At 51.2% G+C, this 14,009-nt stretch overlaps 1 protein-coding gene across 1 annotated transcript in view; it reads right to left on the bottom strand.

The window, feature by feature from the left end:
• Nucleotides 1-14,009, bottom strand: part of LOC149324996 (chitinase-3-like protein 1) — a 300,609-nt gene that overhangs the window by 209,866 nt on the left and 76,734 nt on the right. Inside the window, exon 3 of the mRNA XM_089563509.1 lies at nucleotides 3,236-3,334. Within this exon, the coding sequence (XP_089419635.1) occupies nucleotides 3,236-3,334 (99 nt within the window). The remainder of the gene's footprint in view (nucleotides 1-3,235; nucleotides 3,335-14,009) is intronic.

The raw sequence follows: 14,009 nt of genomic DNA, 5'->3' as shown, positions 1-14,009 counted from the left end.
TTCGGTTTTTGTTTTTTTTTTTCGCAGAGGCCCGTTTTCATCCTGTCATTTTGTCCCTTGGATTGTTGTTCCCCTACTTCCCTCAGTTAGCTCATGGCGTCGTAGTGGTTTTCCGTATCCCCTTTCTTTTTTTTCGGGAGGGGGAATAATGCCACCAGGTGGCCCCAGGTGGCATCTGAAGACAAAGAGGTGAGAGCTGGCTCACGCGCCCTGAGGGCTGATTCTGTTAGTGCAGCTGGCGAACGGTGTCTCCTGCCTTGGTTCCGTGACAATATCAAATATGAGAGAGTAGGTAACAGGGCTGATGCAGCGATAACCGGCAATCAGTGTGGTCACGTCACAGCAACGCAGACTTGCATATAAATTTTTTGTCAGCACGCCAGCAATATAAAACATTTTTCGAAGCGCTAAGACAAGGACGATGAGGGAACAGACAAGGACGAGCGCCCGTCCTTGCCTGTTCCCTCATCGTCCTTGTTGTCTTAGCGCTTCGAAAAATGTCAAATCTGCACCAACTAGCCCGATCCGCTACCTTTCTGAGTATAAAACATGACACACACACACACACACACACACGCACGCACACACACACACACACACACACACACACACACACACACACACACACGCGCGCACGCACGCACGCACGCACACACACACACGCACGCACGCGCACGCACGCACACGCACGCACGCACACGCACGCACGCACACACGCACACACACACACCCTCTGACCAATATGTCCCCTGTGATTCAGCAATAATTTACTCTGTGCGAGTGTCATGCGGGAAGAGGTATATCGGTCAAACGAGATGGTGGATCATTATCCTACTCGAAGAACATCAAAAGAATGTTAAAAGTATAGCCATAATTCTGGACACCTCGCTTAGCACTGTAAGTGCAAAGTTGGGGAAAACAGCCATGAAAGAATCTGCACCCCTGACTTTAATCGCTGCACCACTATCAGGCGAGAACGAGATAGGTTCACGAGGGAAATCATCGAAGCTCTCAAAATCCATTATGCTGGTGAACAACGCGTCAGCATTCCATTGCTCTCCTTGTCAAAGAAAGAGCTCGATTTTCTGGGTGACTTTACAAACACGTAAAATTTCTTGCGAGCCACACACAGCAGAATAATTCACGGATCCCTCGTTGGTACTGCTGTCATCTTGCTCTTAGCCTCCCCCCCCCCCCCCCCCCCCCCGTTTTCTGGGTACGTTTTTAAAACTTTTACCGTCTTCACGTTTGTATGCTTTACCTTTTATGATCTCATCTGTGTCTTTAAAGGTTTTAACACATTCCGGTCCCCATTTGGGTATTTCTTATTGTTTTTGTTTTCTGTAAATGCTACCTACCTGACCACTTTTCGAGGCCCTTTACGCCAACCTTTTATCGCTTATAACTTTTTTTTGTTCCCTATTATTTTTTCTGCCTTCTTTTGACGCTACCACACTGATTGCCGGTTATCGCTGCAGCAGCCCTGTTACCCACCCTCTCGTGTTTTCTATTTAAACGTCTTTCCACCAAAATAAAATTTCAGCTCTAAGCCAGCGCTCGTGTGAGTGCTGTTTCTTCGTGTGTCCGTGTTTCTTCGCGGTGTTTCTTCCTTTTAGAAGCGTGTAGTTGGTAGCAGTCATATTACACTCCCGGCAGCCTTCAAGCTTACTCCACGAGCCGTTAATGAGAACCCACTCTGAAGTCTTCGCGTAATTGAAGACAGTTTTTGTCGCACTAGTCTTCATTTTCTTGACTTCGCTTGGCTTGCTTCGCCTTGACGCTTTACCTGATTGATGCCAGGTGAAGGGAAGCCAAACAAAGAGTAAGGCTAAGCCATGAGAGCGAGAAGAGAAACACTGAGAAGAGGAAAGAATAACAAGAGAGGTGATAGAAGCTGAACAGGAATAATAAGGAACAAGTGAAGGAAAAAGGGGCGGAAATGAGGGATGCCGATGTGGACATGACGGCTGTCGGCAAGTATTTCAACCAACCTTGTTCAGAACCTTATTCCCCCTGTCTCCTGTAGCCTTGGCGTTGCCACGTGATCACTGCAGCGAGTCAAGGTTGCGAGACCATGCTAAAGGGATCGAGTAACTCAGACGAAGGCCTTAATTAATTTGGAATCACAATGGCAACACGACAGCTGGCTATGAGCACACTACATCATTAAATAATACTTACGGGGTTCCAACGCGAAAGCAATGCATTCTTTGCATTTTTTTTCATTTTATTTACTTTATATAATTTTTTCTCTTCCTTTCTGAGGACACGTCACTTATTGACACAGAGTCGTAAGGCAGCGCATCTGCTAGGTTCACCTTTGTCCGCCAATTAGCAGCGCTGTTTTATGAAAAACGTGTTGTTTGCTCGCCTTGCAATTCATGGGTTTAAATCCCCCTCACCTACCTTCGGAAGAAATCTGAGTTTTCGTTGGTACCGCGAATCTGGAATTTTCGGGACCACTGGTGCTGATTTACCACCGATGCCGGGTTTAATTACCGATGACCCATATAAAGCTTTCGCATTAGAACGCACACCGGCATGTTGAATGGTACGGCAAAAAAGAGCTGACGGACGGGACGGAAGAAGAAGAGACAGACACATGCGCATCCGTCCCGTCCTTCAGCGCTGTTTAGTCGTACCATTCAATGTGAACCAACCAGCCTGACTCAGCCCTCTCCTTGGACCGACATGGTACAGTTGGGGACAAATGTCCCCTGACCACGTGCTCCTCAAACGAAGCCGATAGCTCTGCTATTATTCGGTGGCTGGAGACCACACTTGTGGAGGTGAAAGTTAAATTTTTGTTCTTTCATCTACGCAAGTGCGGTCTCCAGCCACTGTCTGATAGTAGAGCTATAAGCTCTACTATCAGACAGTTCTACTAGACAGTAAGCTCTACTATCAGACTACTATCAGCTTCGTTTGAGGAACATGTGGTCCGGAGACTTTTGTTCCCGACTGTACCTGGATATACACTATAGGCATTACAAGTGCACCGTGATGAACAAGTGGGGTTCGTAAGCAGTGCGTAAAACATATCAGCAAGAACACTTTGGGTTGCCCATAAATGTGGCTCTAGTGTTGCAGGCTTAGACGCAGTCTTTCTCCCTCGTGTCGTGTTTGGAGCTGAAAATTCTCATTACATTGTAGCCCAGCAGCACGCTATTCTTTTGTATTCCAGAAGAAGGCCTTGGTGGCCAGCGGGGCGACACTCAGCGGCAGCAAGCGAGACTCGCCTCTCTCGTTGATCATGCGGTAGATGATCATTGTGAAGACGACCACCAGGATCAGCGAGCAGACCAGGGTGACCACCAGCCGCGCCCGACGCTCCCTGCGTGCGCATGCAGCACAAAAGCAAGAATTTTGCTTGAAGCTTTCCAGATCGACAAGAAGGCGGACCACTGCATTAGCGATCCATCTGTAAGCCTGTACTCAGCGAGCGTGGTTTTTCGGAACAATTTTTATAACACTCTTTGTAACAGATTTTTCTTCCATGCCTGGTCTTATGTCATGCGCGGTTCTTTCCTTTTCATTTTCCATTTTTGTGTACCCTTTTTGCAATCTGTCTCTGAAAATAGCTTCATTTACAGCTGAAGAGGTGATTAAACCTTTCTTATCTGTCAGTCTAAGATAGCTGGCGCAGCAATGTGTGACATGTGATGTGACTGGCTTGTTTTAAAAATGTGACTTGACGACAAAATAAATCAGTTGATTGTAGCGTTCTTTTGTGTCTTGTCCTCCCCTGTGGTTGTCGTTTTTGCGCTGTCTTCCTACAAGGTATGAATAACCAACTAGCCCAACACCATGTTTTATTGAAGCCCAGAGAAGAGCGGCCTTTCTACTAGTCGTTTCTTAAAACAATCCTGTGGAGTTTCTTTACACTCAAAATGTATTTTGTAAAGAAAATAGTTTTGAAGGCAGACGTTGTTTTATAATTAAAGTTAGCTTTGCTATTCCGCCCAAGGATCAAACCAAACGTGGGACTTCAAATTTTACAACAATTTCCTCATGAGCCATTGGCTTAAGGTTTTTTTTCTGCTATGCTGAGACATTATGCTTTTAAGATTCTACGGGATTATTATATTACATGATACTATAGTTTCAGAACAATTAGAAACGCAGCACCACAAATGCGACATTTGCGCAGTAAAATTTTCTCGGCATCCTGTATCGTAACAGAGGATCCCTCGATCATGTAAAAAATGTTAGCAAAACGCGTTATATTAACACTACGGCACCAAGGAACAACGTAAGTAATCAAGAAAGTATTTATTTATTTATAATTATTCGCCGATTCACTCCGGGCCCAGGTTGACTTAGAGGAGAGTGGTACATTAAGTAGGAATAGTTGCATGGCAGTGATGGCGTTAAAGGGGATGGGCGTTCCACTGCCGGTGCCATGGAATTCTCCACCGAAAAAGCAAAAAAAAGTTGAGTTTCGATGCAGTTAGTAACTAGACCTGGCTTACGGCCTGACCTCGGTGACCAGAATCGGCAACGCACTTTCTTGTGAGAACATTTGCTTTGGCGCTTCATTTTTTTCAGTGGGATTAAGCCGCTCTGATGTACTTGACCTCAACCTCCTATATGGACAAACCAATTAACCCTCGGCCCTCAGTTCCCAGCCGCTGCGGAGCAACTGTCCAAGTCGGATGCCACACCTATGACGCAGCGGAGGGTGCTAAGAATCTCTGGGTCCGCACCGGCCGCTAGTGGAAACTGAACGTGAAACTTTCAACGCGGGAACCTTATACAGTGATGATAGTCTCTCAGTGCTGTAGTACTAAAGGAGGGTGGCATTTATCGCAATTAAACTTAATATGAGGTAAAAACAGAAGATGGTACAGTCCTACATGTCTACATCAGATCCACCCATAATGATCACACAGTCGAAAGCTGCTATCAAGACGTGAAATCGGTAATGACAAAAATAAAATTCGCTGTGGCTTAGCTAAGGTTAAGCCTGGATATACGTAGCGAAAAGTGCCATAGTCTCTCACACACATCCCAAACATGGCCAAACGGGTTGTTCACAAATTCCGATGTAAAGACTCTGGACTCACACGCGCTTTCACTCAGTCTTAACACGTGTTCAGTGTACCGGTGAGTCTTTGAATCTTCTTCCATGTTTTCCTCCTCCTGCTGCTCCTCCTCCTAACTTCGTTGACTACCAGTGGCCACAGCGGTGGCCATAGCGCGTCGTTCAGCTTCTTGGCGACGTCTTTTCGCGAAGCGTTCCTCGCGTTGTTCCGGCGTTTCAGATGCACGTTTCGCCCGAGCTCCATCTTTCCTCCGTTGTTCGGTAGCCAGCTCCCAGGCGACTACCTCTGGATTGGAAGAACTCAATTTCTCCGCTCTTTTGCGTCGTTTAGCAGCAGCCGCACTCTCCTTGGCTTCCATGTTGAACGCGCCCGCCAGTTCTCCCTCAAGCGCATTATATACACGCGGCGCACCCTCCTCGCGCATGCGCAGTAGCGCGTGGCGCATCTGTCGTAAACACGTGGGCCGGCTAAGGTCAGGCGGCGGCGGTGGTGGTGACAACTTTTTAATGAACTAAAGGAGAGGTTGGCGGTCAGAAATGGCCCTTTACATAGGTGGAATCCTTAGTCCGGGACCCCGCTGGACGAGGCCGCTACTTGCACCCGTTGGACTAGAGCCCTTTGAGACTCCAGCCTCGAGCAGTTGAGCAGGGCTGCCTCCCATGCCTCTCAGGAAGGGGAAGGATTGAGGGGAAGGGAAGGATTCTTCTGACAGGCCCAAACCATGTGGAAGGTATCGGATACTTCCCCAAAGTCAGGGAAGCACCCATGGATTTTGGGGTCGAAATGTTTCGCTATTGCAAGGCACAACAGAATGTTGGTCTGCAGGCGTCTCACACATCGTTCATCGGCTTTACTCACACTCTTAGCAGGGACCGGGAAAAGCCGATGGCGTTCGTAATAGTCGTCCAGAATTTCCCTGAACCGCACAAGCGGTTGCACAATCTCTCAACCGGAAGAGCCTGGTAGGTAAGCGCTCGGGCAGCCGCGTCCACAGCCTCATTACATCTAACGCCCTGATGGCCCGGAGTCCAAACTATGAGTTTGTGCGAAGGGTCGGATTCCCTCACTGCGCGCTTTAATATACAGCAGGCTAAAGGTGAAACCTCGCCAGCCAGGTAGCATTGACAGGCTCGACGCGAATCTGTCACGATTACCTTCGAATTCGAGTCCGAGACGGCAAGAGCCATCGCTACTTCCTCGGCCTGCGCTGAATTTCGAGCTCGAAAGGAGAGGCCGTTAACGAATTGGTCCTGTTGAACTACTGCGGCCGTGTAGAATCCAGTGGGCGACGGCCCGGCCACGTCAACGTAGTATACACCCTGTTTGGATCTGTGTTCGTGTTGGAGGGCCCGAGCGCGCGCCTCTCGTATGCCTTCGTGTGACTGCGTGCCCATGTCACGCGGGAGTTAGGGGCCGAGAGCTTGTGACACCATAGCTCCGGAATCCGACACGTCTCCTCTTGAGTGCATTCGTGTTGGATGTGCAAACGGTGTAGCAGGCGGCGACCGGAGGCCGTTTGCGAGAGTCTCGTATATTGGATCACGAGGTGGGCCTCCCGTAACTCCTGGTAGGTGTTGATCACCCCCAACGCCGACAACTTAGCATTGGAGGTGACCACTGGGAGGCCCAGTGCTGGCTTTGTAGCCTTTCTAAAGGTGGCGTCGATTCTTATTTCTTGTCGTTTCAGAGTGCGAGTATAGGGAACGGAGTAGAGGATCCTGCTGGTCACGAACGCATGGGCGAGCCGAAGCGCGTCCCTGCCTCGCAACCCGCCGCGCTTGTTAGAAACGTGATGGATCATGCGTCCGACCTGTTTGCCAACGCGCCTGAGTTCTGCAATAGTGGACTCCGGGTTGAGCCTGTTATGGATGAACAGGCCTAGTAAGCGGAGCTCCTCGACCTCTCTGATAGGACCTCCCGTCAGAGAGATTTGCAAACTCGTGTTGTCTTTAGGATTGGACCTGATGGGCAGAAGTTCCGATTTTACGGGAGCACATTGGAGACCACAGCGGATAGCGTAGCTATCGATTATCGTGGTGGCTCGCTGAATGCGGTCCTCCATTTCCCCAAGGCTCCCTTCGGTAGTCCATTGTTATGTCATCCGCGTAGAGTGCGTGATGAATGCCTTCCACCCGGGCCAATTGGTGTGGAAGCTCCATCATTGCAATGTTGAAAAGAAGCGGCGACAAGACCGCCTCTTGGGGGTGTACCCCGCGTACCCATTGTGTATGGTCAGTATTCGTCGTCCTCAATCGTGAGGAAGGCCTGACGCTTCGAGAGCAAGTCTCGTATAGACGTGAACGCTTTGCGCCCACAATCGGTGGTACTCAAGTTAGCCAAGATGCTGCCATGAAAACGTTGTCAAAGGCCCCTTAAGATCGAGAGCATGGATGGCCTTGTCGTTGTCGCGCATGGCAGTGAATCGTGTTATGTAGTTTAGAAGAACTTCTTGTTGGGCAAGTTGGTGCATTGCTTAAAGGAACAGAGTTGCGCTCTAAAAAAGACAGCCACAGGAAAAGTGAAGAGACAGACAGAGCGCAACGCTCTGTCTGTCTCTTCTCTTTTCCTGTGGCTGTCTTTTTTATAGCGCAACTCTGTTCCTTCAAGGAATCGTATTATGTAGCGGTGTAACTGTAGGAGGACGTACTGCGCAGACATATGCGGTCGGAACCCGAACATAGTGTCTGCAAAGAGGCCCTTGGTCGCTATGTGTGGAGAGAGGCGATCCCTAACCATCGTCTCCATAAGCTGGCCCACACAAGAGGTTAGTGAGGTGGGCCCCAGGTTGTCGGTATTCACTGTCTTTCCTGGCTTAGGGAAGAAACTGACCAAGGAGGTCTTCCATTCGGGAGGGAGTGGACGCCGGTCCCAAATCTGGTTAATGTACACTAGCAGATGGAGGTAGGCCGAATCGGGGAGGTTCGCCAGCAGATTGACTGTTATGCGATCCCGACCCGAAGCCGTACCTCGCCGCATTTTAGCTAAAGCCGCCTTAAGGTCGTGCAACTCTGAAGGGACATCAATGTCGGGATTCGGCTTTCCCGCGTACTCGTACTCGGCCCCAACTGGGCCCTCTATGCGGCAGAGATATCTGTCGCACAGGGTGTCCGCGAGTTGCGCCATCCTACCTTGGTACCCGTGCAAAGCCCGTCGGAGCTGTCTTTGCATCTCCCCTCTCGTTTGGGCGGGGTTGATGAGACTGCGAAAGGAGCGCCATGTTGCTCTCGAGCTCGTCTGGCGCGCTGCCGATATACACTTCTCTATCGAGTTTGAATGGTGAGCTGGGCAGCATACGCCGCAGCCTGCTCCGTGAGGTCTACAATGCGAGCCTCAAGTTTGCGATTCAGCTTTTGCTTCTTCCAGCGTTTGGTAAGACTCCGGCGCGCCTCCCACAAGTGCAGGAGGTGGTTGTCCACTGCAGGGATCTCTTCGGTGGTCTGAAGTGTCGTGACGTGTTGTCTTGTCGCAACAAAGGCATAAGCCCAATTTGTGGCCCTTTTTTCACTTTTCCCAAACGTACACCCCTAAAGGAAGCCGAGCGCCAGGCCGGGGGACGCTTGTACCCTTTTGATCGGTGGGTGCCCGGCGGTGGGTTGGTTTCGAACCACCCACCTCCCGCAGCCGAGACGGGCGCTCAAACCACTAGGCCACGACTGCGGCCTTTCGTGGCGAAAGGAGCGCCATGTTGCTCTCGAGCTCGTCTGGCGCGCTGCCGATATACACTTCTCTATCGAGTTTGAATGGTGAGCTGGGCAGCATACGCCGCAGCCTGCTCCGTGAGGTCTACAATGCGAGCCTCAAGTTTGCGATTCAGCTTTTGCTTCTTCCAGCGTTTGGTAAGACTCCGGCGCGCCTCCCACAAGTGCAGGAGGTGGTTGTCCACTGCAGGGATCTCTTCGGTGGTCTGAAGTGTCGTGACGTGTTGTCTTTATATTGTGTCCATTTGCTTTACCCACTCCGCATATCCGCCAGAAAAGAGCATGGAAGGTATCTGTTGTGTTCGAATCTTATGCTAATTGGTCAATTCTTTTTGCTAGCCGCCTTCGCCAGAAAGGTAACCCGGAGAAGGGAGTGATCGCTGCCAAGAGTCTCTCAGGTTCTACCAGGTAGCGTCTCTGGTGTTCGTAATGAGAGTCAGGTCAGGGCATGTGTCTCGTGTAACAGAGGTGCCGACACATGTGGGACAACACGGATCCGTGAGGAGTGTGAGACGAAGTATGGAGATGAGCTCCGCCAGGTTGCGTCCTCTGGCCTTCTCAATGTGGTAGACCCAATGTAGGCTGGGAGCATTGAAGTCCCCAACGATCACTAGACGTTCCTTCTCAGTTGATTTGAGCGCGCGGGAGAAGATTTCGTTGAAGGTCACCCGCGGCTTATCCGGTGGCAGTAAATGTTAAGGAGTTGTATTGACGGGTCACGGCGCTTAAGCGGCAAGACCTTGACCATACTGTATTCCTGTTCAGTCTCCAGTTCGAGGTCTATTGGGACTGCGGTGTACGCCTTGTTCACCAGGATGCACGTTGTAGGACCCCCTTGAAACGAGCTATACCCTGTGAATTTAGCGTCCGCGCCGGGTTCCTGAAGAACTAGGAGCGCCGGTGCGGTACCGAGAGACTGCAGGTAGAGTTGGAGGTGCGGCCATTTCTTCCAGATCCGTTGACCACTGCAGTTCCACTAGATGATCTCTAATTGCTCCGAATTATTGTTGGCTTTCCGCTGGGGTCGGCTGGTCATCGTGAATGTGATTATTTAATTTTGGGCATGGGGCCTCAGGTAGAGGCACCAGCACCTCCGAAGACAGAGCAGCCGGAATGTTTTCTAGAGAGCCTGTGGCATGGCGAAAGGCCACCTTCCGCCTGCGGAGGTTTGGTCGCGGAGACCGCGAGCGGGAGCGGCTGTGTCTGAGTTGAGCTCCAATTTGGTACTGAACGACAGAGCTGTCTCCGCAACATGTGCCCCTATGGCGGGCATGATTTGTTGCCAACTCGGCCTGGAGAAGCTGCTGAATAGAGCCCCAGACCGCTTCCATGATTTTACGTGGCAGAACATCAGTTCCGCTCTCCAGGATGTACAGGCGGCTCTTTAGCATTGGCAGCCTACCAACCACTGTGCTGGCCGACTGTTGGTGTGGTGGCCACCTGGGAGCCGGAGAGGCCGCAGCGTCCCGACGGCGGCCGCGGGCAGATGTCAGCCCGGTGCCCCACCGTGCCGCATCGATGACAGACGGGGATCGTCTTCTTGTACAGTCTCACAGGGATTCCCTGGTCGCTACAGAAGATTTGGCGGGGTACCTTCTTCCCTTGAAAGGTGACCACTGCGATGGCGGTGCCGCCCAGCTTGCGCACGGAAAGGATTTCCACTCCAGCTTCTGCTTGACGGAGGCCGACGTTTCGCTGGGGTAAACGTTGATCACTCCCTTGCAGACCTCGCCAGAAGCCTTGGCGTGCTCGTGAAACCGAAGCTGACGGTCGCCGACCGTCAGCGTGACATCGCCGAGGAGCTTCTCAGTGGCTGGAACAGTGTTCAGCCCACAGACTAGCACATTTTGATCCCGCATGGGCCCTACAGAGAGTTCCACCTCTCCACAGTCCCGTATACGATGTTGCGCACGGCAACTCCGGCTTGACCAGGAGCAAAGGTGGCCTTCTTGCGTGGCTTGAGCACCACGATGAGTTCGTCGCGTCCAATGCGCGGCGTCTGCTGCGGCCGCCACTGGGGTTTGCATGTTGCGCCCTTCAAGGCCGCGCCACCGACACTCCCTTGCGGAGCGTGCGCGGACCGAACCGCCGCCTGGTGCTGGGCGGCGGCGCCAGTTACCTCGAGAGCGTTCGTCTTCTGCCGGCGTCTCCAAATTTTCACCATATCTTCCAAGTATTCATCTTCCGATGTTCGAAGGTCCTCGGGTTGAGCGGTTTCCTTGCTTACGACTTGCATGGACAGCGGATCATAGGCGGTAACCGTATTGGGAGCCGCCATCACCGGGGAATCCCCAGCCGGGGCTGGCGAATACCGGCGAACGCCTCGCCGCCGTTATGCTTAGCGCGGCAGAATTTCGTCAGAAAATGGGCCCACCTTTATGAAAGTGGTGCCCACTTATGCCTCTCATCGTCGCGGCGACGATGGTGCCAAGATTCGTTGAGGGCGCGCGTAGGGAGAGGACGTACACACAATGGCTCCACTTATAGTCCGTGGCGAGGAGGCGACGCACGTGCGCAGTAGCGCGTGGCGCATCTGTGGGTCAGGCGGCGGAGTCGCCGACGGCTGCGGCGAGGAGGTGACACACCTGCGTCTCTCGTGACGTCACTTAATTTTTGCACATGCGCAGAACTGGCGGCTCCCGCACACGCGAAACTCGGCTCTGACCAGCATAGTGTAGCTTTTCGCTACAAAACACAAAGAACGCCGACGGCCTATGGCTTCGGCGCCGCGTTTCTGGCACAACATTGTCAATACCGACGCATGCAGCGAACACCTGTCACTACCGCCACTTAGCTTGAAGCATGGTTGAGGTGTCCACTGTTTCACGCGGGCAGTTGTGCACCTTCGCTCCGGTTTAGGTCTCCACCTAGATGTGGACACCTCGCCCTAACCTCAGGCTACGAATATCCTGGCATAACAAAGCTAAGTTACTGCCAGTTTTATGTACACCACGGACCACGCAGATGGCGATGCAAAATCGCTGCTGCGCATCAGAGAGGGAGAGAGAGAGAGAGGGAGACTGTCAGCGAGGCGATGGAGAGCGCGCGGCTCCGGCGGCGGCTCCGGCGGCGACCCCAGTGCGCCAGCTCTGCGCAGTGTAACGTCACCCGGCATGCGCAGCTTGGCCTTTCAAGAGCTCCGCGAAATGGCTGGTGACTAGCGTAATGTTGAACCAAAAAGCAAAAAGAACAGTGCACTGTAGCAATCAGCAAGTTAAATGCCAAGGTAGGCAAGATGCAGCTCGGAGACAAGGTAATGGACGACTATGTCACAGCCTCTTGGAATAGCAGGGGGAGCTATTCGTAGTGTTTCGCAGAGAAAAATAATTTATGGGTCATGATTACTTTCTTCTGCTAACGAGGGAGCAAGAACCGGACTTGGAAAGACTCGAATGGTGAGGCTAAAAGTGAAATAATGTTAATACTATCGGCTCTTTCTGGTATTCTGCAGGATGGAAGTCATCAGAAGGTGCGTTGTAGAGATCAAAGGATGGTAAGAGCTCTAACTAAACTAGACTTGAAGGAAAGCAAAAACTGGTGAGGCAGAAGACTATCAACGAGTTAGCGGTAAGAGAGAACTGGAGGAATTAACTATATTAGTGCAGAAGAGATATTGAAGTTTCACTAAGGACAACATCAGAAGTGCGTTGTAGAGATCAAAGGATGGTAAGAGCTCTAACTAAATTAGACTTGAAGGAACGCAAAAACTGATGAGGCAGAAGACTATCAACGAGTTAGCGGTAAGAGAGAACTGGAGGGATTAACTATATTACTGCAGAAGAGATATTGAAGTTTCACTAAGGACAACGACGGTAATGTTCCAGCAAGCAACGATAATCTCACAGGTATCAGTACGGAGTGCGCAGTAATGCATGCGGTACGATGGAAAAATTGATTAGGAAGAATACGTAAAAAATTGATGTCTAAAAAACGGACGCAGCCTAAAACCGGTGAAGAGGAAGCTAGGCATAGGCAAAGATGATATCAATGCGTTAAGAGAAAAATAGGTCAATGTAGTAAGTAATAAAGAAGTTATTGTTGGTATAGCGTTTTACGCAAATGTAAACACTATTCAACGAAGTACGGCTGTTGATGAGAGGCAGTAGGGTACTGCAGTGGGACAACCCGTCAGTAACGAAAGAGGAAGGAAAGCGCCAGGAGTAGCGCCTACCTACGCCGCAGTAAAGGGGCGCTGAGACCAGCCTTTACAGACAGCGCCTTGACCCTGGCTGTGGAGAAGACCAAAAGATTCAGGGGGGCACATTGTTGACCTAAAGTGCGGTGAGGCGAAAGCCGTAACCACAGTGTTGCTGCTTGTGTCACTGATGTGTGGCTAAGGTGTTAAGCTTCGTCTCTAAGAGTGGAACTCGACAGCGTCTTGCAAAGCTGCCAGGGAGTCCACAGAACGCCATCGCCCATTCGGCTCTACGCCTCGCTCGTCGGTAACTTGGTTTTGAAGAAAGGAAATGTATCTGTCTTGCATATCTTGGTGGACACCTGAACCTCGCCGTAACGGGAAGGGAGGAAGATGGGAGTGAACGAAGATGCCTTATTAGCTAGACGCGCCGTTGTACATTCCAAACCATCGAGCTGGCATGCCGGAGTGGTTAGGGAGCTCGTCTCGCACTCCGGAGACCCTGGTTCGATTCCCCAACTCGACCGATTTCCGACTCGGTGTTATTTATATAGTCTGACTGGAAAGATTAATTAGGGTAATTGTCTTTACCATTGTTCTAATATCATCCATCACGTCCTGTCACTGGCGTATACCCATATCATCACCTTAAGCAGAGCATTCTGGACCGCAGCACGACGCCCGAGAATGTGCGCCTCCAGCGTCTGCTCAGGAGCAAAAAGCTCCCAGCTGTTCATCAGCATGCGGCAGCTTCTAGGCGAAAGCAACGTCGACTCGAACATACTCGCAGTATGTTCGCCTCCCCTTTGCAGCTGCAGGGGACATGCTTCTCGATCACCTCGCCAAGCTAGCCGATAATGTTCACGAAGCGCATTTGCCTGCAGTCGCCACCCTCTTCCCTAGGCTTGAGCAATCCACCATACCCCGGTTAGAGGCTCGAATCGACCAGCTCGCTCGCTTGTGACCTCGTTCCTCAATCCGGCGCCTTTTTTCAGCGATGGAGGTGATTTCTGGCCTGCGATATACCGCATCTTGGTGTAGTACTTCGGCATAACCTTGTATGAACAAACGAATTAACCCTCAGCCATTAGTCCCCAGCAGCTGCGGAGCAGATGACCAAGGCGGCCGTCA

Source organism: Amblyomma mixtum, chromosome 10 (assembly GCF_055824585.1).
Source record: "Amblyomma mixtum isolate Tamu chromosome 10, ASM5582458v1, whole genome shotgun sequence".
Lineage (NCBI taxonomy): Eukaryota > Metazoa > Arthropoda > Arachnida > Ixodida > Ixodidae > Amblyomma > Amblyomma mixtum.
The sequence above is the reverse complement of the archived record's forward strand: the minus strand, read 5'-3'. Positions and strand labels throughout refer to the sequence as shown.